We start from the raw sequence: 24,277 nt of genomic DNA on the forward strand, positions 1-24,277 counted from the left end.
TAAGGTATGCGGGTATACTATACATAGCGTATGCGGTACGTGTACTTGAGGTTAAATATGTATATTACATATTATTAAGATTGCATTGTTGTATATATAGAAATATCTATGGTCATCATCATTATTACTATTATAACTAGTAGATATATATTATAAGAAATTAGACGGAGAGTTAAGTTGACGATTATTGTGCGGATATAAGAAGTTTAGTTTTACTCCCGATATATAAATATATACCTATTGTTATAAATTAAACCTTACTTCTGTAAACCTATTGTATGTATTACCATTTCAACTGACACTTACGACTGCAATAAATTTATATCGAAAGTACTCATAAACGTTGAAAAACGTTGCATTACGTTTATTTTCCAACCTCTTTTGCACCCCAACACAGCGTATCGTACATGAGATTTAAAATTAGACGAACACATAAACTGCCTTCAAAAGATAATCAGAAAAGTTTCAATCTCTATGTACGCAATTTTTTCGACATTTCTTGTCAGGTAGGCATTCGTTAGAAAAATAAATGGATCGTACATACAGCTGTGAAGTGTTCACTCGTTATGTATGTACAAGAGAGAATTCACCTCGTCGTTTAAATGACGTGTGAAAAATTTGCTTTAGTTTCTTTTGGAGTTTGCGTTGTTTTCAGTGAGAATTTATCCGTCTCCTACAGTTTAATTACTTTTTAAATCCGCGTATATCGTGGTGACAAGTTATTTTGTTAATTATGAATCGCGTTATCGCGTGGATATGCAGTTTTTAATTTAAAAGTTTAAAAGTTATTTAAAAATGAAAGAAAAATAAAACATTGCTAATATCGTTTCTCAAAATCACACGACTCTGGAAACGTTTTTATTAGTCAGACTTGTGGCAAATGACAAATGATAAATAATATTCATTTCACTAAACACCAAGCTTCTGTACTGTTTATAAGAATATAGGATTCTACAACGAGATTCTGCGGCACAGAGATAAAATCATTATGCGATGTATGTGCAGTCTGTGTAAGTATAACGTTCTTAGTTTCCGTTTCCAAGTCAAGTTTATGCATACTACGTATATACATAGACGTATAATAGTCATTGCACTACGTTCTAATTCAGTACTCCGCAATGAGTGCAAAGATTGTACGAACGCGGACTAACCAGCAGCTCATACGAATGGGATTCTAACTCGCTGAAGATCGGATATTGAAAATTTTCCCTCTTTCATATCGAATTTTATTGCTAATACGTGCAATGAATCGATCTTCGTCCACGCGACATGTGAAACATTCAAAAACTCGCCTGCTATGACGCAACCCAACTTACACAGCGAGTATTGTATCCCTATACGAGTGTAAGTCCGTTACCTTATAAGGTAAAGAACTTCATTCCCGCAGAGATTGACCGAATCCCATTGGGCAGCGATCTAGAATATTTTGTTTCTTTTTATGAGTCATTTCACGGTTTTCGAACCCTTTCGCGTCCGTTAATACGTCCAAAATAATTAGAAAATTGCGTATCCCTGGTGAAAATGATTTTTATGATTTTCTAAAAAATTTTAAGGAACTTGGAAGTATGTATAATTTCTCATAAAAATGTTTACATTTTTATAAAAAGTCGAATTTTTTCAGTAAAAAATTTACAAGGTACTACAATTTGTAAAAAAAATTAACAACTCTTTACGAAAAACTATGCAGATTTACAATTTTGGACGAAGTAAGATGAAGAAAAATTCGTAATAGTGGAAATTTTCACCAGGGATATACACGATATGATCGCATAAAAAAATTATATATACATAGCTAGCTATGCATGTATACGAGTGTGATTATGTAAATTGAAATAGTGCTGAAATTTAATATGAATGAATTGACACGTGACGACTTTTCGTTGCCGACAAGAATTGGAAATTATCGTTTGGTGGCGGAGTTTTAATTTATTACATGTACATATATAACGTAATACATTATATAAGATATAAATATAACGATCCGAACCCCTATCAGGCGGCTCTCACACAATTCTGATACAAGTATCAGCGCCGATGGTGGGAATTATATGATTACATGAACGATCAGAAAACTATAGTAAATATTCATGTATTTTTCTATATGTAGTTTATAATTGAGGAGTCTGTTATAGATATAATATGAAAGATGGCCGCATCTGGCGGTAAAGCATATTCTACCCTTCCATATAATAAGACAGTCGTAATTACTCTCTTTCAGACGCCATATTGCTCTGCAGCCATATTAATTTTCAAGCTGCCGATTTTACGTAAGACAAGGTTCAATATTCTATACATGCATACATAATAATGCTTTATAAACTCGCGAGATGATGCCGATCAGTTTATGGCTGGAGCGTTAAATCAACGCTGCCTAAATACATTGAGTCACCGGTTATTTCCGTTGCCCGCGACTCGAGTCTCGCTGAATCTGCACTGCGGCCGTGCTTTGCTTAAAATTATTACACGTCTTAGCGCAGGAGACGAGCAATACGCGTTAGATGCAGATGTAGGCGTGTTTTTATATGGATACAAGATTGTGGTTATGTACAATATCAATACGCGTAGTTCCTCGTACGTCTATTCGTTATTGTGCCAGATGACGCGTTCTTTCGTCTCAATTCGACACGAGAATCATCCACGAGGACGGAGAGGCGACGCGACGCGACGTGAAGAGGAGAGATAGTCACAGATTTCCCATCCCATCCTGTTAGCTCATGTGCTTTTTAAAGCGCCAACTATATAGACGATGACGAAATCGAGGGCCTTTGTCAACGCGCCTCGCACGGCCCGACCTTTGTCAATTTAATTATGCAACCGTCAAGTCCAAAAGCAACAACACGTGACGGATAAATTGTGCTATTCCGTTAATCGATGTGTTACGATCATCGTTCAGGCGTATATTACTCCACGCCCTTTATGTTGCTCGTCTCCTCGTTGCGAATCAAGAATCGCCCCGTTTGTCGTAGTATTTTAGCCACAAAATTAATATATGAGTCAATTCAGAGCGGTTCTCACTCGATTTTCAGTTAGGAGCCAGTTTTTCTAATCCTTAACCTTGTCGGAAAAAATTATATATTTTTCTAAGCTGTATTATAACGGTGTTTTGCGTCGGCGAGCAGACGATTTTATCCGACGGCTTGCAGTTTCGCAAGTCGTGTTTTCCATATTTACACCCCGTTCGATAATAAATGATATACCTGAGCTATTTCTGCCACCGTTTTGTAAGGTTTGAAATAGCGGTCGATAACCAGCAAGTGCCGGAAATAATCGTATAACCGAAACGAAATTTTGAAGCGTAGGATCAATAACGCCATTTTGATTTTCCACTCGCGTGTCAATTCGCTCGTGAATCGTTTTGCACATATTTTGTCTTCCCGGTTTTAGCCAGATTTTTATGTATCATTATTATTTCACCCCCGGAACATAAGGATCTAGAGTTAGTCGATTTTTATAATGATCAAATGTTTCCAGGAGAAAAAAGAAGAGAATCGGAAGACGAAGAACCTCGCGTCTGACTTGGGTGTGGGTGTATATCATCACGAACAAGTTGAAGTCAGTAAAAAATATACTCATGTGTGTAATGATATACTGTCCAACACAGAAACTGAACGCGTGACTGCGGTGCAATGCACCGGCAGACAAGAACACGGAATTATAACACAATCACGCCAGCGCTGTGCTACATATCCAATTGTAGGTACAACCTGGAATCCACTCCACGTGTATATAGGGATGAGGGGGGGGGGGGCAAATCTATATACACACATGAGACGAGGGCGCATTAAGCGACACAAGTCGAGACAAAGACTGTACCGACAAAAAATATATATATAAGGGCCGTATTAATAGTCAGGATATCTTAAGACGAGACCTTAATACGGCACGCAGGTGACTATTCTCAAGACTAAATAATCTCGTGGACGAGACTTGTCTATTAAGACGATCCTGCGGTATACGAGATGTGTACCTATCCTTCAGATTTATATGAATCAGAATTAAATACCGCGCGGTAATTTTACGTATAATGTATTTGTAATAACGGTACATTGGATACATTTGTCGTATATTATTATACATACGTACATACCTAATATGCATGTACTCGTATAGTGGACATTTTCTTAAGTGCGAAACTTGATAAAGAATTCTAAGAAGGAGCAGAAAACTTTTAGATCATAGCTATAATTAGAAATGGAAGAATATCGGCAACAGAAAAGCGCACAAACTGTTCTGGAATAAGAACACAGTAAGATGATTATCGATGAATTTTTGCACAAGAATTAACAGCGTTGTTGAAACTTTTCAATTCTAGCAGACTGTAACAATTAAAACAAAAACAAAACAAACAAAAAAATGCTAAGTGTAAAAATCAGTCAACCTGATTGAATTTCAAATAAAGCTTATCAAATTTCTCATATATAGAGATTAACAGATCTCTATAAATATAAATTGGATACCCCAAAAGTTTGAAAATTTACATTCCGCAGGTAGCCGGCTGATACATGTATAATGCACAAGAACCGGCTACTGTAGTCGACGCATTGAAGATTCAATTGCCAATGCATGCGAAAGGAGATTTGCGACTCAATGCGTATACTTATGCGGGCGAATGAGTGACCATGCATGCATCATCTCGAGCGTAAATGTATACATTAGAGAGTGGAACGAAGCATCGAAAGAGCGAAAAAGCGCGGAAGAGGGGGGGAGAGAGAGAGAGAGAGAGAGAGAGAGAGGGAGAGAGAGTAAATGAGAGTTGCAGAGACCCTTTGTTAGTAATACTTCGTTTTACGTGCACATGGAAGGCCCGCGATGCCGAGGAAGGCAGAAGGCAGCGGGTCTCCCACTCCCAGGGCTAATGTAAGCCTCTCAGATCATGGAACCTTTCATACTTCCATGCATACCTCCATAGGCGTGCGTCTATGTGTTTACCGCATGGGTGTAGCTGCATGCATGTATACATACCCACCAATACTTGACAATCTCTTGATGCCGGGTGAACCAGCCCAGCAGCTCGAGTGTCTAGCAGTAGCTCTGGGACCAGCCAGTGCGGCGAGCTGAGCAGCGGAGATCAAAGAGCTGCAGCACGTGTCGCCGGACGGTCTAAATTTCGCCAATATCGCAAGAAAAGAAGTTTTTTTTTTATGTTTTCGAAAATCATATCAGTTTATTTCTATTGGGCAAAACGCCCGATAATAAATTCAAACTTGTCGTAATTCAATCACTTTTCGGATTTTATATAACGTGTCGCGAGATAATAATAAGACTAAGAATCGGATTCGCGACAGAGAGGAAAAGCTCAAGTTTGCGTTTGGGTGTATTTCATACTCATGACGCACATGTAGACCGGAAATCGTGACACTGCGGCACAGTAAAAATTCATCGTTCGGCAATATACACAATCATGCCGGCGAAACTGGTGTTCGTTGTTATTCTGGCGGTTCTTGCCGGGATTGGCGAATGCGATGGTCTGCAGTCTTACCCGGACTCGGACAACGAATGCCCCAACAAGTGTGTCTGCTATAGGAAAACCGTCCGGTGCACCTTCCAAAAGTTAAATCGCCTACCGAGCGCACCTACCGATACCAGTGTTCTGTGAGTGAGAAATAAGGTTTTTTAATTTGTAAAAGATGAAACTTTATCTCCTCTTTTCTTCAACAATTAAATAAAATTGCTAATCGTGTTACACCTGGATGTGTATACGAGGCGTGTTAATCATATTAAAGTTAGTAACGTTCACGAATGCTAAAGAAAAACCGTTATTTCGCCATTTTCGAACTGTCTGAAATTCAGTAAACCGTGATAAAACAAAACACACTCATATTTCGAAATCATAGTTTCTAAAAAATTATTGTAAAATACAGAAAGCACCGTTTTTTTCTCCAATGTTTTCAAAAGAAAATGCTCTTGCATGTTTCTATTGCCCGCCTCATCTTCGACGAGTATATTATATGTTCGATATTTCGCTGCTGAATGTACGAATATCTCTGCATGGATAAGATAAAGTTCTGTTATACATGCAGCATATTATATCGCATGATCTCCTAATTCTATGGTAATAACATGATCGGCTTTCGCTATTACAGACTTCGATTTACGACACGAATCGCCGAGCCCTGTTTTATTTAGTAGTACTCACCTCATTTGAATCGTTTGAAATTTACATATTTTTAAATTTAATCGATCGAATCAATATTCAGTTGAATTTTTTCGCGGAACTAATCACGATTACACAGTTATCGTCATGTCGATGTGACGTAGATGGTTTTATGTTTCTATGTACAGATATTTTAGAAAGAAATAAAATTTTCGTTTTTGCATCAGGTACATTTTTGAATTTCGAAACGCCATTAATTATTCATAAAACATGAGGCTGAAGTTAGTCAGCGTAACGAAATATTGGGGGGAAAAAAATCACTATTTTGCAATTTTCTATAGTGACTTTGAAGTGGGTAAGTTTTGAAAATATGAATTACTTTTACTGCATTTCAGAGATTCCTAAAATTACGAAACAACGGGTTTGTGGAAACACGAATCATTACGATAACGTTGCTGACTAATTCAGCCTTGTAATAAAACTGATCTTTCAGTCTTTAGTATTATTATACCTAAGGAATTTCGATGTTCTGGTTCAAAGGAAAAGGATATGTACACGTATGCATATAGCGTGATAATAAAAGCGATGAAATACACGTACCAAATGCTATCGTAAGGTTAGACAGATCCTAATTTTACGCATTGCTTAAGCTTCGAGAAAACAAATACTCTCTGTTAGGATAGCCGCGCAAATCTGGCCCATTGAGTTTACATTCCGTTCAGATTCTGCACGATTGACGGCCCCGCCCGTGGTCATAGAAAAATCGCACTTCGAGAGGCGAACGGCTGAAGAGGCTGCAGAAGCTCAATGATTGTTTATAAATTGATTTATAAATATACCGGCATAGAGCAAGATAAATGACTGGACCGTCTGTTCACACGCTACACAGATTAGATATTACACACTTAGATACTTCACGGGGTAGCGCCTCGCAATTTTGAGAAATCGCAGACGTGGTTTTTCACTGTTTATGAAAAAGAAAAAGTGCTTCACATACCCGGGGAGAAATTCTGTTTTTAATCGTCATAAATATTTTCATATCTCAGAGGTATACCTATATAAGTACACCGGCAGGGGCTTGACTTTTTTAAATCGACGATTTTCGGAAAAACTAAGAAGAATTTTCTATCTTTTTTCAGAGATTTGCGGTTTAACAACATAGTGGAAATTGACCCGAGAGTCTTTCCTGGGTTGAACGAGCTGCACACTTTGCTACTGAACGACAACCAGATAAGACATTTGCAGGCGAATGCTTTCTCGGATTTGCCAAATCTACGTAAATTGTATCTGTACAAAAATCGCATAACTATTATCGAGTCCGGTGCGTTTAACGGACTGGTTAAACTCGAACAATTGTATCTTCACAACAATTACTTAACCGAGATAAAAGATGGCACGTTCAACAACTTGGCCGCGCTCGAGAGACTCTTTTTACAGAACAATAAGATCACCCGTTTACCTGCGGACGCGTTTCGTAACGTCGGTCCTATGACACGATTACGACTTGATAGTAACTCGCTGGTATGCGATTGTGATCTTATGTGGCTTGTTCAACGGTTACAAGAAAAACCAGGGGAAATGGCAGCCGTTTGCGACTCTCCGAACAACATGAGGGGCCGTTCGTTGATTGGGATGTTGCCGAAGGAGTTTCATTGCCGTTGAGTTTTATTATAATGTTCACTATATTACGTCTGCATGTTCACAATATCTTATGGAGATTATTTGAACCAAATTCAGTTCTTCTTCCATCAAATTTATCTTAAATGTTTGCAAGTATAGTCAGGCACAATTAAACCCGATGGTATAGGGAATTGCATGGTCCAGGGAAAATCTGAAAGGGTAAAGCTCGCATGGAATAATGAGATGAAATCGTGGTACAATTGGAAAGTCTGATCGTATAGCGTAGAAGATAGATAATTTCTACCTCCAGCGAACGAACCCTTCGATCATCAAGATTCGAAGTGTTCGTTGGATTGGAAGTTTGACCCACCTTGAAATCAGATAACGCTTCCAACAGATGAGCCGCGGATAATGGAGGGTCCTGATGACGTGGAGGTGAGGGTTGGCAGATCGGTGGTCTTCACATGCCGAGTGTCGGGCGATCCAAAACCGGAGATAAAATGGATGCGTGATTCGAACGAGGTGTTCCTGGACGGAGATCATTTCGCGATGTCGGAAGACGGGAGTCTGAGAATTTCCGAAGTGACGGAGAACGACGCCGGGGATTACGAGTGCGTCGCCGAAAGTGAAATGGGAACGACGAGATCGAGGAAGGCTCGAGCCCTGATAACGGCAACAAATCCTCTCAGGTTCTCGGTGACCCCTCGTTCCCAGAGCACAAAATCCGGGAAGGATATTCACCTGAACTGCGAAGCAGAGAGCGATCCTAGGCCGAGAATTTCATGGTGGAAAAACGGTGCGCAGATCACGCCGTCGGGAAGAGTATCGATAACCGAGACTTCCATTGGCGGATCACGGCTGACAATTTTTGCGGCAAAGGACAGCGACTCTGGTCGATACGTTTGTGCGGCGAGAAACGACGAGGGTGTCCTAGAGACAAGCGCTGATCTCGAGGTAATAAGCCGGGAGAATAATCCTCCCAAGTTGACCTACCGTCCTGAGGACATGGAGGCCGAGCCCGGGATGATAATCGAAGTTCCTTGCCGTGCTGACGGTGATCCGAAGCCTTTTATACAGTGGAAAAAGGACGGTCGCAGCATCGCGAGCAGTAATGTTCGTGTTTCCAGAAGCGGAAGCCTCTTCCTTTACAATGTTACAGTGGCGGACACAGGCCGGTATGAATGTTCAGCCGTGAACGAGTACGGCCGAGCCACGGCTCAGGCCTTGGTGAAAATCCGACGCCCCGGAGCCACTGATGCTCTGATTATTCGCGCCTTCAACGACGCCGCCACCTCCGTCGATCAAGCCATCAACAGAACGGTAGTGGCACTCCTCAACAGTAAGGGGACCCAACGCGTTGATCCCTTCAGACTCTCCAGGTACCCCGACGCTATTGGCAGAGCCGCCGCCAGGCCAGCTGAACTCTTCGAACGCACCCTGGTCAACATTAGAAAATTGGTGAACGCTGGGGTCACGGGAAACGCATCGGGTGAGTATATTACTGTAAAGAATGGGCTTAATTGTTGCAATGGAAAACATTGATCGTGAGTCAAACTGGTATGTTGAACAATCAGATAAAGAATTGGTCCGTTCTGTGTAGGAAAGTATAGGGCAAGAAACGTACTATCTGTATAACAGTCCACCGTGGTGAAAATGATTTCTACGAATTTTTATGGAAATGGAGACATTTCGTACAATTTTCTAAAAAACAATTATTTTTGTACAGAATTGTAAATATCCATATAGTTCCTCATAAAAACTTGTAGATTTAGATTAAAATTTCAATTTTTTCAGTAAAAACTCTAACAAGCTACTACAATTTTTAACAGAAGTTAACTATTCTTTACGGAAAATACATATTTGTATACCAAATCATACGAAATATATGTTTGAATTTCTGCAAAAATTCGTAGAAGTAGAAATTTTCCCAATGCAGTTCCAACATACGGTACCCTACTTTCCTCTTGTATCACATTATTATTTTCCTCCGATCTGAAGTTTAGTTCCTTTCCTAATAGTGCTTCAATTATCCAGAGTTTAGGTACGAAGAGATACTGACCGCAGCTCAGGTAGCCGAGATCGAGCGACTGTCGGGTTGCACGGCTCACCGTAGGATCAGCAACTGTTCAGACATGTGCTATCACAGTCGTTACCGCAGCATGGACGGCAGCTGCAACAACCTACAGCATCCGACTTGGGGTTCGTCATACACGGGTTTCAGGAGGATCCTGCAGCCGATATACGAGAACGGTTTTTCCTCTCCTGTGGGTTGGGAACCGGACCGTCTTTACTACGGTTTCCCAAAGCCGGCGGCCCGGCTGGTCTCAACGACGCTGATATCGACACACGACGTTACTTCCGACGACAAACTGACCCATATGGTTATGCAGTGGGGTCAGTTCCTCGACCACGACCTGGGCCACGCGCTCCCTTCGGTCACGAGCGAGTCCTGGGACGGTATAGACTGTAAAAAGTCCTGCGACAACGCGGCTCCGTGTTTCCCGATGCCCGTACCACCCGGAGATCCGAGGGTGAACAACAGGCGGTGCATCGACTTCATCAGGACAAGCGCGGTCTGCGGATCGGGCGAAACGAGTCCACTTTGGGGCGGCTTGATGCCCAGGGAACAGCTCAACCAGTTGACGAGTTTCATAGACGCCTCGCAGGTTTATGGCTTTGACGATATCCTGGGCAGGTATCTTCGCGACCAAACAAACGACAGAGGTCTCCTTCGCCATGGACCAACACTTCCGGGGTGGAAACCACTGCTGCCGTACGCCAACGGGGAGTTCGTAGACTGCCGTAGAAACCCCCTTGAGAGTACGATAAACTGCTTTGTCGCCGGTGATATAAGAGCCAACGAGCAGGTCGGGCTACTCGCCATGCACACGATATGGCTCAGGGAACACAACCGCATCGCCCGTGAACTTTTCACGCTTAACCCGCAATGGGACGGCGAAACGATTTACCAGGAGGCGCGTCGAATCGTCGGAGCCCAGATGCAGCACATCACTTACAACCATTGGATACCGAAGATATTCGGCGCCCCCATAGAGCAGCTTATAGGAGAGTACAAGGGGTACGATCCTGGCGTTAATGCGGGGATTTCCAATGTATTTACCACCGCAGCTCTCAGATTTGGACATTCTCTTATACAGCCGCGTCTCGAGAGATTCGACGCTGAGTTCAAGCCGATTCCCCAAGGTTCTTTACCGTTGAGGGACGCCTTCTTCGCGCCTTGGAGGCTCGTCGACGAGGGAGGAGTCGATCCGCTGATGAGGGGGATGTTTGCTACGCCGGCAAAGCTCAAACGGCCAGATCAGAATCTGAACAACGAATTGACCGAGCAGTTGTTCAGGACCGCCCACGCTGTGGCTCTTGATCTAGCAGCGATGAACATACAGAGATCGAGGGATCACGCCATTCCCGGCTACACGGAGTGGCGTAAATTTTGCAACATGTCCAACGTTGAGACCTTCGACGATCTCGCCGGAGAAATTAGCAGCCCGACGGTACGTCGGAAGCTCAGCGAGCTCTACGGGCATCCGGGTAACGTCGATGTTTGGGTCGGCGGGATCCTGGAGGACCAGCTACCCGGCGCCAAGGTCGGGCCGCTTTTCAAGTGCCTTTTGCTTGAGCAGTTCAAACGTCTGAGAGACGGAGATCGGTTCTGGTACGAAAATCCATCCTCCCTCCGACCGGAACAGCTCACGCAAATAAAGCAAACCAGTTTGGCTCGCATTATGTGCGATAATGGTGACAACATAACGCGCGTCCAACGCGACGTATTTCTCATGACTGATAAACCGGGCGAATATGTTTCTTGCGATGAGATACCAAGGGTTGATCTTCGCTTATGGGCAGAGTGCTGTGAAGACTGCGATGCCCAGAGTAACAGTATTTCACTTTCACGTTTCCGACGGAGTCTCAAGGAGGAATACTCGAAGAAGAGGAATCGGGACAAGAAGGACGAACGCCACAGTCTCGCTGAGGAGAAGCAGAGTTGTAACGATGCGATTAGAATATTAGAGAAGGAAGTTGTTACGATGAAACAGAAACTTGGTAAACTGAACGCCGAATTAAAACGATTGAAGGGATCGAGAAACGTGTGAAATCGTTGTTGGAGGTGACGCGTGTATGTTTGAGGATTGAAAATCGGGGAATGAAAGAAACGGAAAAGATTCAATACACGGAGAAAGTAGAATTATAGTTACCGTTCCAAAAGAACGAATTCACACGGCATTTAACTTTCGTTCATTATGTTTTATACTGTTTTCGTTCGCTTTTCAAATGATCTGTATGAATTACTTTGTTATCGCTATAACTATCATTTACATGCTAATTTTTTTTAACGTGAATTTACGATATGCGTAAGTAAGTGTTGTACATAAAATTTCTTAACGTGTATTTTTATATGAAATATAGCTTATTTACAGCTTCGTCGAAATATCTGTAGCCATGTTTCTCAATGTACATTTTTTTTTTCTTAATAAGTATGTGAACGGACATGTATTGTGAGCCGATTATTTAAAGTAACGTCACATATAAAGATATACTGAAAATCTAAAAGTTCTACTCAACTCATTTACTAAGATACTTCTGCGATAGATTTTCTCAGCAGTACCCATTATGTCAAATTTTAATATTCCATCACCAAACGAACTGAACTAAATGATCATACTCTATTTTTGAGATCAAAAAATTCTTGGAAAATTTTGGCAAATTTCTCTAGATTGACAGCGATTCACTATTTTTCGGTGGATGTAACAACAAGAAATAGTTATCTGGAAAAATAACAGGCGTACAGAATATGTCAGCTAATGCAGTGGTAAACAATTTGGATCAGCTACGTGATTATTCGGATGTCAAATACGATACGAGCCAAGCGTCAATTGTAGCATTATTCAAGTTCAGCCAATTGATGTTATCGTTTATATTTTTTAAAAGAGCAGTGTCAACCTCCTTCTCTATTCCCGGATATATTTCAAAGAATGATTCCAGCTGCTCTATACTCTCCTTAGTGTGGAACGTAGCCGCAATTTTATCAATCCAACCTGCAATGTCGATTTCACTGAAGCCATAATCATTGATTAGAGTTTCCACGTTATCCCGAATCCAATCCCAAGCTGTAGCCGGTCCGATCGAATTTTCCAAAATGAAACCAAAGACGAAAGAAAAATCAGCAGCTTTGACATACGACTGATTGACAGCCAGATTTAGATATCTATAAAGAAAACTCGGGCTTACAAATGCTTACATTAATTAACATGTTTACTTTTTTATCAATGTCGGTAATGCGCTCTTACTTGGTCAAGATTGTAGCATTTTTCATTCCTGACAAACCGTTCAACAACCTCAATCTCTCGGCTGAATCTGTCTCGTCTAGCATCTTTTGGAACATTTCATCCCATTTGTCCTCTCTATTCACATTTTGCATGCCTGTATAAAAGATAAGTCAACTCATTTTACAGCGATTTGACTAAGAATCATGCAGTTCACTCAAGATTAATATGAACTGCAGACGATGCTTCAGCTTTTTAAATAAAGACGTACCATATTTGTATACTACATATCGAGTATCGGGAGGAGGACGGACATCATCGGTACTGTTAATCCAGTCTAAGAAAAGGCTTCCAGCTTCAGTCAAGCACTGGTCATAACCTGCGTAGCATGCCATGTCCAACACAACTGGACGGAGACGCCTAAAGACATGTTTATAAATCAATTCTGAGAAGAGAAACGGTAAAGACATTAAATTGTACAAATGAAAATGCTACTTACAAAATTATGTGAGAGTCAGAATCACTTACTGTCCATGTGACAGTTTCGTAAATGGATTTCACCAAGCTAATGATATAATCCTGGCAAACAAAGATCAGGTAAATTAAGTAACGGGAACAGCACATAAGACTTGCAATATACTTATATTTCTTGCTAATTATTCAATGTAAAATACGTACATTTAAGCTGCTGGATATATCAGTATCGGCTAGCATAGAAACCATGTACTGAACTTTCGTATAAGCCACATTCCAAGGTATATAATGCGACTCATTACTGAGATATGAACCCAACTCAAGTGTTACGTTATAATTTAGTTGACCAGCTGCAGCTAGACTGAACACATCCCCTACAAGCTGCGTCCTGTCCGCAGCAGATAATGTCTACAATGTGAAAATTTCATGAGATGTCTTTGTAGTTTATACAAAAATTGCGGGTGCACTCACCTGTGGGTCAGATTTTAGAATGTTGATCAATTTCTCCCACTCCGAGCTTTCGTAATTCACTCGATAAAAGCCAACTTGGTCATGATTGAATTTTATCCACTCTACCGATTCGTCAACAGTAATATCCACTAAAATGTACAAAATCAAATTTTATATTCCAATTGTACAAAAGTTCAAGTTGTTCATACTACTCACAGCTACTGGCATCGTACTGAAACCACACCAAGTTGGATGTCGAGTTTTCACTTGTTATGTAAGTGATGGGAATTGTCCATCTGAATCTGCAAACAAATCACGAGATTAACCAGAAAAAATCTCAAATTTAAACCATGTCTACGCTCGGCAATGTGTTGAAATTTTTTTTACTGATATTTCATGGCTTACCCGTAAGTTGATGAAGTAGAGTTTAAGACGGCGTTAGGATCGGATAAAAATCGTTCCTGAGTAAGAGTATAAACGGTTCCGTTTTTAACAATATTTACGACAGGAAAGCCTGCTTGAAGTGTCCATGTATTCATGATAGCCGAGATATTGAGGCTTGAACCGACAAGGCTCTGCAATCCGTAGTAAAAATCGAAGGTATTTTCACTCTGGTATGCATATTCTTTCAAATCCGTAGAAACTGCGGCGTAGAAAATATCCTGTTCTATAAAATTTTCCAGCATGCGCATAACTGCTGCTGCCTAAAATCGATGAATACTTCATTACGCCTGTTAAAATTCATACAAAATGATATCCTATCATCTGTAAAATTCAAGCACCTACCTTACTAGTTCTGATAGTGTCATATATAGATGCGATTTCATCAGGTGTACTGACTTCTTGAATCATAGAACCTGAGTTAACAGCCGCATCAACATCCATAGCAGTCACAACCTCGTCAGATAAGAACAGTTCTATCTGTAAAGACCATGAAATGACTTGAATCTATTCAAAATCAGAGCTTGGACTTAAAATTTATGTAATCCTCAAATGCTACTAACAAAGCCCCAATCCTGATACAACTCATTTGCGGTCCTGTATTGTGCCCATGTAGGAATACCTTCGGTAATCCAAATATCATCCCACCAATCCACAGATACTGAAACGATCGATTCATCAATGTTAAACGAAACAGTGAATTTATATCGCAGTCTCATAGAAGTTGATAATCAGGCAGTTTTATCCTCCTTACCAAGGTTTCCAATCCACATATGGGTAATTCCGTAACATGTTGTAAAGACGACATCGTCCACGTTGCTTGTGGAACTACTGCTGATGTTATAAAGAGTTGCGTGTTCAGCAGCTTGAACAATACCCCAAGATTCCACTAGATTGAAGCCGATGTCATGAACGGCAACAATATCTGTAATGAATCATGGTTCATCTGGCATTTGTTAGGATATCTAAACAGAAAAATTAGTAATTTACAAGTATGCTGTAATACTTACCGAACTTTGGCAGGGGGTAAGACAAGTTAAAGAGATTGATGTAGTATGAAAGAGCACCTGTTGCAACTTCTAATGCTAAAGCACCTTCATCCAGTTGGGCTTTGGTAGTATAAACACTGACTGGAAATGTTTCTCCATCAAGATTTGTTACATTTGCTGTCAGTGCCTTAAAATCATTGACTGTAAAGCCAACAAGGAACGTCGGCATTGGTGGACTAGTGGCGAAAGTCACTGTTTTCAAACCCGACGCAGGCTCATCTACAGCAACACTCTGTAATATATAATAAATTTTACAAATGATTTACTCTTGAAATTTTCAATTAAATGTTGTAAAAAGTAAATCAAGCTCTTTCTGCAATTTTACGTAGCTCAACGAGCAACATGATAACTTAATAATTGATAAAGAAATAATTTATCTTTAAATCGAATCTCTATAGCACATTACAAGCCAATATCTGGTATCATATCAGAGAAACCCGCGAAAATCATTCATGGAAATTGTAAAAATTAGTCAAATACTTACATGGCGGCCGCTAAAAGTACTTAAACAGATTCCCTGAATTTCCCTGACCCAATTATACTTTTTCCCTTGCCAAAACCCGAACTAATGGTGCCAATTCTTATTCCTAATAATTAAAGCTACAAATCAATTACTGTTCAAAAACACGTTTATGATCTATTGAGTGGTCATGGAACCAAGCAGATGGAACAACAATGTTGTTAGAGTTTTTATCTTTCATAGCAGGGGAAGCTTTGTTTTTTTTTTTTTGTTGCATACCGCCACAAAATACCCTGACGAATTGAAATATTCCCTGACTACTTTTGTAATTTAATGACATTTTCCTAACTTCTCGGTTTTCCGTGATCAGTGACCAGAGCGGCTTATAAGTGGTGACAATATTTTTTGATCAAGTGATTACTTCGTTTTACCTCAACATTCATATTAGAAAGTGAAATGTAATCATCTCCAGAAGGCTGTACAAGTTTGATGTCAAATGGTGCCCTGAATTTTGGCTCATCAAGACATGGAAACACATTTCTAGCATATGCTGGTGGAAGTGTGGAGACAGTAACTATCCTGAGAAGAGAAAGTTAATGACATTGAATCATTTTAGAAGTTTTCGAGTTTCGTATTCTTCTAGTTTACATAGTCTTCAATTCAGCATGGATCATCAACTGAAATAATTTATAACGATGCAAAGAACGATTGAACATGATAACTGTGAACTAGCATTGGAGAATAGTCCCATTAATTTATCGCTTTTGTGTCCTTGAATAGTGATAAGAACTATCCGTAATAAACAAATATTTCGTGCAAAAAATATCATGTCTGAGCAATAAACTACATGAATATTATCAGAATGTAAGACTCGGACTGTACTAAAGATATGTAATATACTAAAAATTCCTGCAGTCGATAAGGTGTCATTGTTAAAATTATCTCACATGTGGATGGACGTTTATGTTGTAATAAAATTTCTTTAAATATTTAAATATTTTGAATACTTTAAATATTACAAATTTTGGGAATCTTGGCCAGTAAGTACTAGAATAAGATGGAATTGTCCTGCTTCTTTACAATGGAAAGATTATAAATATGTCCTGAAGTGTTACCAATAATTTCATGCTTAACTCACCTAGTATTATTGTCCTCGTCGACGTAAGTACTCTCATAAAGGCCTGCAAGGTCTGTAGACAAATTGGCGCTGTATTCCATTGACAATGTGTATATTCCTGCTTCAATTTCAGTTGAAGGCATAATTATGTATTGCTGCGAATCTGTGTCTTCTATGACTGATGTAATATCCAACACGGATTCCGTTAAGTTGCATGTTAAAATTGTTGAGGATACGCTGAGGTCATTTATGTTGACGATAATTGTGCTGCGTGTTGCTGTTACATTCAATTCTATGCTTACATTACCATACAAAATGCCTGAAGTAATGTCAGGATATAAACTAAGGTCATAGTGCGTTGGAATAACATCCGTAGGAAGACGGTAGTCGATTGCCGTTGTCTGTATGGATAAAAAGTGAATTATTGACGGAATAAATATGCATCGAACATGATAAAGAATTATTTCGGCTAACTTACCAATGTTATAATTTGCGTAACACCGAACAAATAATACCAAAGCAACATGATGCTTTTCTAGGATATATCAACAGGTTGCAAAGAAACTAACTGCTGAATAGCTAGAGATATTACGGTTTTAGAGATATATATGAAGTGGTGCTAGCTCACAATCAGTTTTGCAACCTCAGTTGATACGAGGAGCAGTAAAATTAGTCGAATTATTGCTCTAGGACAATTTTTAGTGCTACAATTTCCACATTTTATGTAATTCCAATACTAGCGATATGAATCAGGAAGAGTAACGGGTAACTATTATGCTTATTCTACCTGGACGTTCCATATTTGTGACGCATAGTTGTTTGTACAAGCTTGTATGTATAAATGGTATGTTCCAGATTCGGTTTTCATTCTGGAAATCTATATTGCTGACATTTGCCGAACCTGCCGGAAGGTTTAAGATTTATTATACTTGTTTCTACAAGTTTGTACATACAGCTGTTGTATTCCATATTTTTGACATTTCTTTAATCCTGCCGGAAGGTTTTAGATATATGGAACTTGTCTGCACAAGTGTGTACACACAAATAGTATGTTCCAGGTTTGGAATTTCTTTTGAAAATCCATATTTCTGACATTTTTCAATACTGCCGGAAGTTTTTAGGTATATGAAACTTGTTTGTACAAGTGTGTACATACAAACGGTATGTTCCGAGTTTAGAATTTGTTCTGCAAAACCATATTGTTAACATTTTGCAGTAAAGATAAATTCTGGATATAATTTAGTAGGAATTGGATCAAAGCTGTTCAGCGGCGGAAAAAATTTTTTAACGAGAAAATATATATTTACATTTCCTTTTTCTCTTTTTTGCATTACCATATACCATATTGTCCCAACTATAAGTATATCGATGAATTTTAAGTATTTTTTTTATTAAGAACTTTCTGAACTTTGAACATGAAAATTCCTGCCATACGATGGCGTTTTAGCAATCAATCAATAACATATCAAGTTATCATTCAATCTACTTGATAAACTTAGTATGTTGTCCTCGAGCAATGATACGTCCTCCATCTTTTTTCGATAGCTCGACCTCAAGAAAAGCCAGAGTTTTCCCAGCCTTGCAGGTTTTAGCATCGACTACAATCATTTCACCTGGAAATGCCGCGTTTAAGTATCTATAAATTATAATAACAAAAGTTTATTGATGGTAATAAGATGAAGAATAAAGGTATGCAATTAAGTTGTCATCACACTATGTAGATCTTACGAAATATTCATATCCACAGATACTCCTGGAGCACCAGTGCCAGTGGTCATCAAGGCATATGTAGAAATGCAATCAACTAGGGTTGCTGTAAATCCGCCATGGAGGGTTCCTCCCCCATTCAGATGACCATCTTCGACGGGAAACTCTACCCTGCATTTTCCATCCCCGGCAGACACCACCGTCACCTAGCGATGAACAATTGTTATGAAGTGATATACATGCATAATGAGAGATATATATTATTGAAAAATCCATTTGCAGTGAAAGCTGGCCAATAACATTGACCGTTGTTTAAAATTACAAAATCTACCTTTCATTGTTTCTTATTGTTCCATCGGAGGAATTTAATAATGAATAAATAGACATTCTTTGTACTATTATACTTCACACTATATTTTTTCAACCTACATTTTTGAGGCACTGTTCGAATCCTTTAGAATTAGTTACATATTCCACCACTTTTTTGATTGTTGCTAATCCACGTGACATTTTTTCAGTAAATAAATAACTATAAAGAAAAAATGTTAACAATCACCAGTGAAGCGTATATCAAGACCACGTTGTGATGTTCGCGGTTGATTGTATGTGATGTAATCAACGTGACGATGAAATATTTTATACCCTCATAGCCTCAATGGTATATTTTGTAATCAGCTGATTACGGGAACTGGCAGTGATAAACAAATAGCTGCATATAATTAGATGGCACAGGCGTCGTATGTACCGAAGACAGTGGAGGGAGTATGAGGCGGCAGTTTGAATTGAAGACCTTCTACCAATCACATTGTAAAATGATCGATTGATCGATTTTGCGCATCTCTGCAACCAATGACACTTCGGTACAAAAGGAACACTGGCGACGCTAGTGATACAAAAAATAAATCTAATGTGTACGATTATTGAGACCAGTAGGAACAACCAGAGTGAATGGTTTAATTTTGTCTTGACGACAGATGACCAACAGCTTTCAAAATATTATAAAGTAAGCGCCCCATGAGCGGGGATTTTTTTCCTGCTATAGTTATATATTTTAACGCAATATTGAGTACACAAAATATGATATTTCTTATTTTCTTTACTGTTGCGCGACAATAATAATAACGCCTAATGATCACAAACAGCAACCGCATCTCTGCAAAGACTTCACTCTTTTTCGGTAACGGTACGAATGCAACTGATGGTGAAACAATTATACATTTTTTTTGTGTTCCTGCAGATACGGGGTCAATGAATGTTGGCCACGAGCAATGACGTTCTCAGCCCGCATTTCATTTTTCTTCGATAATTCGACATCAACCAATCCCATCGGCCTCGGCCCACTCAGTTGTAAAATCTTAAATACTTCAGCATCTATATAAACCACATCTCCAAGAAGTGCTGGTTGTAAATATCTGTAACATCAAATAATCACATTACAAAACGCAAGTTTTTGCCATAGTGAGAAAAATGACACATAAGTAGTATTGTTGAAAAACATTATAATTTACGAAATATGCATATTTATGGACATCCCCACGAATCCATTTCTATGCGTAAACAGTGCCCGAATAGATGTCATATCGATTAAAGTGGTTGTCATCCCTCTATGCAAATGCCCTTCGTTATCGACATGATCTTCGGTGACAGTAAATTCTGCTCTGACCTTTCCATTCTCCACCGAATGGTACTTCAACTGAAAAAATTCCAATTGCGTGAGAAAATCATAACAAATTTGTAGGTGACATTTATATTTTTTGATGCCAACCATTTTTAAATTGCGATCAAATGATTTAGTTATTTGGCAGAATTCGCTGTATCGTTTGACAATTTCGACAATGTTACGCGACATTATTGGCAACTTTTAGAACTCTATTTGTAATATGAAGTTAATAAAATAACGGAACTCTATTATATATGAACTCTTCTATACAGCTCGCATTATCTAATTTACGATTATATGCCTGAGTTCACCCATTCGTTTTGCAATAAGTTAAATAACCGCGGTATCTCACGGAGAATGAGTTCAAGAGCGTAGAAAATTAGTTGTTTCACTTGTGATATGAGAAATATCTAACGTATCTAATTATATTCATTACTGCTCGGAGTATTCTTTAAATTCAATCAAATAAAGTATGATGGAAACGTCGTTACTGTACCACTGTTACATATAGTGGAAATTATTATTCGCACCCACATTTAAATGCGGTCCGAATCCTTCTCCCCACTTACAAGGGGCTGTCCATAAATTACGTAACGCACCTTTTAGGTGATTTTGGCCCCATCCCCCACCACCAGAAGGTAACGTAACACTGACGATATGTTCAACACGTTGAATTCCAAAATATTTCTATAGTAGTAATGACGTAGTTGTATATCAGTGTACACTACACCCAGTTGTTCATGTCTGGCTAAATCTCAAAACCACAAGGTATCAAGTCTACGCGCACGGTAAGACCTGTAATGCGTACAGCGTGATTTAAACACCGTGTTTTCATTTAAAGAAAGAGCTGGAAAAAGATAAAGACCATTTGCGTATTTTAAACAATCTCCTTAGTTGCAACAAATTGATTGAAATGCGTTTTTACTTACTGACTCGTTGGTTCCGTGGTAGGAAATCGAAGGGGGCTTATTAATTCCCACCATCCAAGGATTCTGATTGGTTTGCAAAGTTAAGTCAACCAAACAAAATGCTTGAATGCTGGGAAATGGTATAATAAGTCCTTGGGGATAGGTGAAAAACCATAATAACCCCCAAGTTAGCTGCTATTGAGTTCTCCCAAGACGGCTATCTGAAAAAAGTTGTGTGACCCTTAGGTGTCCACGTGTCCACGACACTTCAACCATATTTCTAGGAGAACTGTAACTGAAAATCGTATAAAAAAAGTGCTTGCTGACTTATCTAGTTGTTTTGCCCGGGTTCCGCGTGGGTTCCACGCACCGTGACACATAACCTGTAAGGTTTTGTTATATTTCAGCGATAGTCACACGTGAGAGAATTTAAGTTTAAATATTATTATAATTCAATGAAATGGCATCAACGAGTACCGTAGAGATCGATCCCGAAGAATCCGATGTGGGTGTTACTTGGAAAGATTTGGTACGTATGAAGTTGATGAAAATTATTGAAAGAACAACAAACAAGGTTATGAATTATCCTGCAATCAATTCTTGAATCTGGCATTTTTCAATATTCGAGTTAAAACTTAACATGATGTCCTAGTCGATTTCGACGTTGACGTAAATATCTCCAAATATCGAAATCCTCGTACGAACATCCCCGTGTTATACGCAATTCGAAAAGATTACTATTTCGTAGAATTCATGGCATATCTCTAATTCTGCATCAAATGAAAATATATTGGAGTAAGTATGTTCAGAATTGGGTATAAAATGGGGCTGTTACGCGCTTTTTTTCGCGTTTGAGATGCATGGACTTCGATATTTGAAGATGTATAACTGAACATCGAGGTCGAACAGAGCACCCCTTAAAAAGCTTCGTCTTACTTGCAGGGCATTGTCGACTCGCTTTGTCAAGCATGTGAAGAACTGAAATGGAAAACACCGTCAAAGATCCAAAAGGAAGCCATACCGTTAACGCTCCAAGGTAATTATTGGTACGATATATCCTGGTTCCTAGTAAACTATTCTACAGGTTTATCTCATAATTTTAGGAAAGGATGTGATAGGCTTGGCAGAAACCGGGTCTGGAAAAACAGGAGCCTTTGCGCTTCCCATATTACAAGCTTTGTTGGAAAATCCACAAAGATATTTCGCTCTTATTTTGACGCCCACACGAGAGTTGGCATTTCAAATATCAGAACAGTTTGAAGCGCTAGGTAAGGTTTTGTCAGAAGTACAATTACGGCTTGTCTGAGAGGCGCTATATGTTAGATATGATTCGTTTATATGGGTTACGAAGTATTCTTTGATTTTCATCTCCAACAGGTGCCAATATTGGTGTGAAATGTGCTGTTATTGTAGGCGGGATGGACATGATGTCTCAGGCCTTGACTCTGGCCAAAAAACCCCATATTCTGATCGCGACACCTGGAAGACTCGTCGACCACCTTGAAAATACCAAGGGATTTAATTTACGCTCCCTTAAATATCTGGTAATATTCACACTCGGATTTATCATCCTCTCATCTTTCATTCCTATTTTGAGTAACCTAATAATAATAATTTACCACTGTTTCATCAGTTTATTTAAGACTATTCCGATTTCATTTTTTCTGTTCCATTTTCAGGTGATGGATGAGGCTGACCGCATATTGAACATGGACTTTGAAGTTGAGGTTGATAAAATATTAAGGGTAATACCACGAGAGAGGAGGACATTACTATTTTCGGCCACAATGACGAAAAAAGTTCAAAAGTTACAGCGAGCTTCTTTGCAAAATCCTGTAAAAGTTGAAGTGTCCACTAAGTACCAAACTGTTGAAAAATTACAACAATCTTATATCTTCATTCCTGCTAAATTCAAGGTATATTACTAGTATATCCGTTGATACCATAAATTAATCATACCCTGCAAATTTTTTTTTAAATCTTCCATATTCTGACTAGTCATCAATTCCGGTAAAAAGAACTTGTTTCTCGAATACTTAAAAAAAAAAAAATCAACTTGTTTCAAACAGGACGTGTACCTGGTTCACATATTGAATGAATTGGCTGGAAATAGTTTTATGGTATTCTGCGCCACCTGCAACAATACACTCAGAACAGCCCTCCTGTTACGAAATCTTGGGTTCATGGCTGTTCCCTTGCACGGGCAGATGTCGCAGAATAAACGACTAGCTGCACTGACAAAGTTCAAGGCTAAGAACAGATCAGTCTTAATATCGACTGATGTAGCTAGTAGGTAAGTAAACTTATCGCATATACGTATTATAATGTTGGCAGTTCGGTAATCACTCCCCAGATGCCTTAGAGCCAATTGATATTGAATAGAATAAGGAATGCACATTAATTTATCTGAATTCTTGAACAGGGGTCTCGACATTCCTCATGTCGATATAGTTGTTAACTTTGACATACCTACACACAGCAAAGACTACATCCATAGAGTCGGAAGAACTGCTAGGGCTGGTCGCTCTGGTAGGGCAATCACGTTTGTTACACAATATGACGTTGAACTGTATCAAAGGATAGAGCAATTAATATCGAAAAAGCTGCCTCTTTATACAACGCAGGAAGACGAAGTTATGGTACTCCAAGAAAGAGTATCAGAGGCTCAACGTATGGTAAAAATGGTGAGTAAATTATTCCATCAATATACCCAAGTGACTTAAAAAAAATACAAAGACCATGAAATATTTGTATTTCGGTCAAATTTATACCACCAAAAATAATATTGGCATAATAATAATTCTGATACTTGTGATCTTGGGATATTTTAGGAAATGAAGGACATTGACGACAATAAAAAGTCTGGCAAAGGAAAAAAGAGAAAAGGTGGCCGTGACGACGACGACGACGACACAGAGCAATCTATCGGTGTTAGGAAAAGAGTAAAAGGAAAGGGATTCAAAGGAAAGAGAAAAGGCTGAGATAGGAAATAAGAATTGTTATACAAGAAAGTGT

At 39.2% G+C, this 24,277-nt stretch overlaps 5 protein-coding genes across 5 annotated transcripts; 2 read left to right on the top strand and 3 right to left on the bottom strand.

Annotated features, from left to right (window-relative positions):
• Positions 1-5,386: 5,386 nt before the first annotated feature.
• LOC124404569 (peroxidasin homolog) lies at positions 5,387-11,864 on the top strand. The gene is made up of 4 exons (XM_046878809.1): positions 5,387-5,592; positions 7,234-7,751; positions 8,112-9,203; positions 9,749-11,864. The coding sequence occupies exons 1-4, from the start codon at positions 5,402-5,404 to the stop codon at positions 11,824-11,826; spliced, it is 3,879 nt and encodes a 1,292-aa protein (XP_046734765.1). The 5' UTR covers positions 5,387-5,401; the 3' UTR covers positions 11,827-11,864.
• Positions 11,865-12,102: 238 nt separating this feature from the next.
• Positions 12,103-17,614, bottom strand: LOC124404570 (glutamyl aminopeptidase-like). The gene is made up of 15 exons (XM_046878810.1): positions 17,466-17,614; positions 17,009-17,388; positions 16,302-16,449; positions 15,372-15,642; positions 15,116-15,286; positions 14,925-15,022; positions 14,707-14,841; positions 14,326-14,624; positions 14,137-14,222; positions 13,942-14,069; positions 13,675-13,878; positions 13,496-13,575; positions 13,268-13,416; positions 13,021-13,153; positions 12,103-12,938 (listed from the first exon to the last, which is right to left on the bottom strand). The coding sequence occupies exons 1-15, from the start codon at positions 17,511-17,513 to the stop codon at positions 12,569-12,571; spliced, it is 2,700 nt and encodes an 899-aa protein (XP_046734766.1). The 5' UTR covers positions 17,514-17,614; the 3' UTR covers positions 12,103-12,568.
• A 770-nt stretch (positions 17,615-18,384) lies between these two features.
• Positions 18,385-19,260, bottom strand: LOC124404576 (acyl-coenzyme A thioesterase 13-like). The gene is made up of 3 exons (XM_046878828.1): positions 19,124-19,260; positions 18,716-18,900; positions 18,385-18,623 (listed from the first exon to the last, which is right to left on the bottom strand). The coding sequence occupies exons 1-3, from the start codon at positions 19,202-19,204 to the stop codon at positions 18,470-18,472; spliced, it is 420 nt and encodes a 139-aa protein (XP_046734784.1). The 5' UTR covers positions 19,205-19,260; the 3' UTR covers positions 18,385-18,469.
• Positions 19,261-19,904: 644 nt separating this feature from the next.
• On the bottom strand, positions 19,905-20,762 carry LOC124404575 (acyl-coenzyme A thioesterase 13-like). Its single transcript, XM_046878827.1, has 3 exons — positions 20,460-20,762; positions 20,203-20,387; positions 19,905-20,106 (listed from the first exon to the last, which is right to left on the bottom strand). Exons 1-3 carry the CDS (start codon positions 20,541-20,543, stop codon positions 19,905-19,907), a joined length of 471 nt encoding a protein of 156 aa, XP_046734783.1. The 5' UTR covers positions 20,544-20,762.
• Positions 20,763-21,657: 895 nt separating this feature from the next.
• LOC124404574 (probable ATP-dependent RNA helicase DDX47) lies at positions 21,658-24,274 on the top strand. Its single transcript, XM_046878826.1, has 8 exons — positions 21,658-21,791; positions 22,205-22,298; positions 22,366-22,530; positions 22,640-22,806; positions 22,942-23,178; positions 23,332-23,555; positions 23,685-23,946; positions 24,094-24,274. Exons 1-8 carry the CDS (start codon positions 21,723-21,725, stop codon positions 24,241-24,243), a joined length of 1,368 nt encoding a protein of 455 aa, XP_046734782.1. The 5' UTR covers positions 21,658-21,722; the 3' UTR covers positions 24,244-24,274.
• Positions 24,275-24,277: the final 3 nt, after the last annotated feature.

The sequence above is a fragment of the Diprion similis genome, chromosome 3 (assembly GCF_021155765.1).
Source record: "Diprion similis isolate iyDipSimi1 chromosome 3, iyDipSimi1.1, whole genome shotgun sequence".
Taxonomy (NCBI): domain Eukaryota; kingdom Metazoa; phylum Arthropoda; class Insecta; order Hymenoptera; family Diprionidae; genus Diprion; species Diprion similis.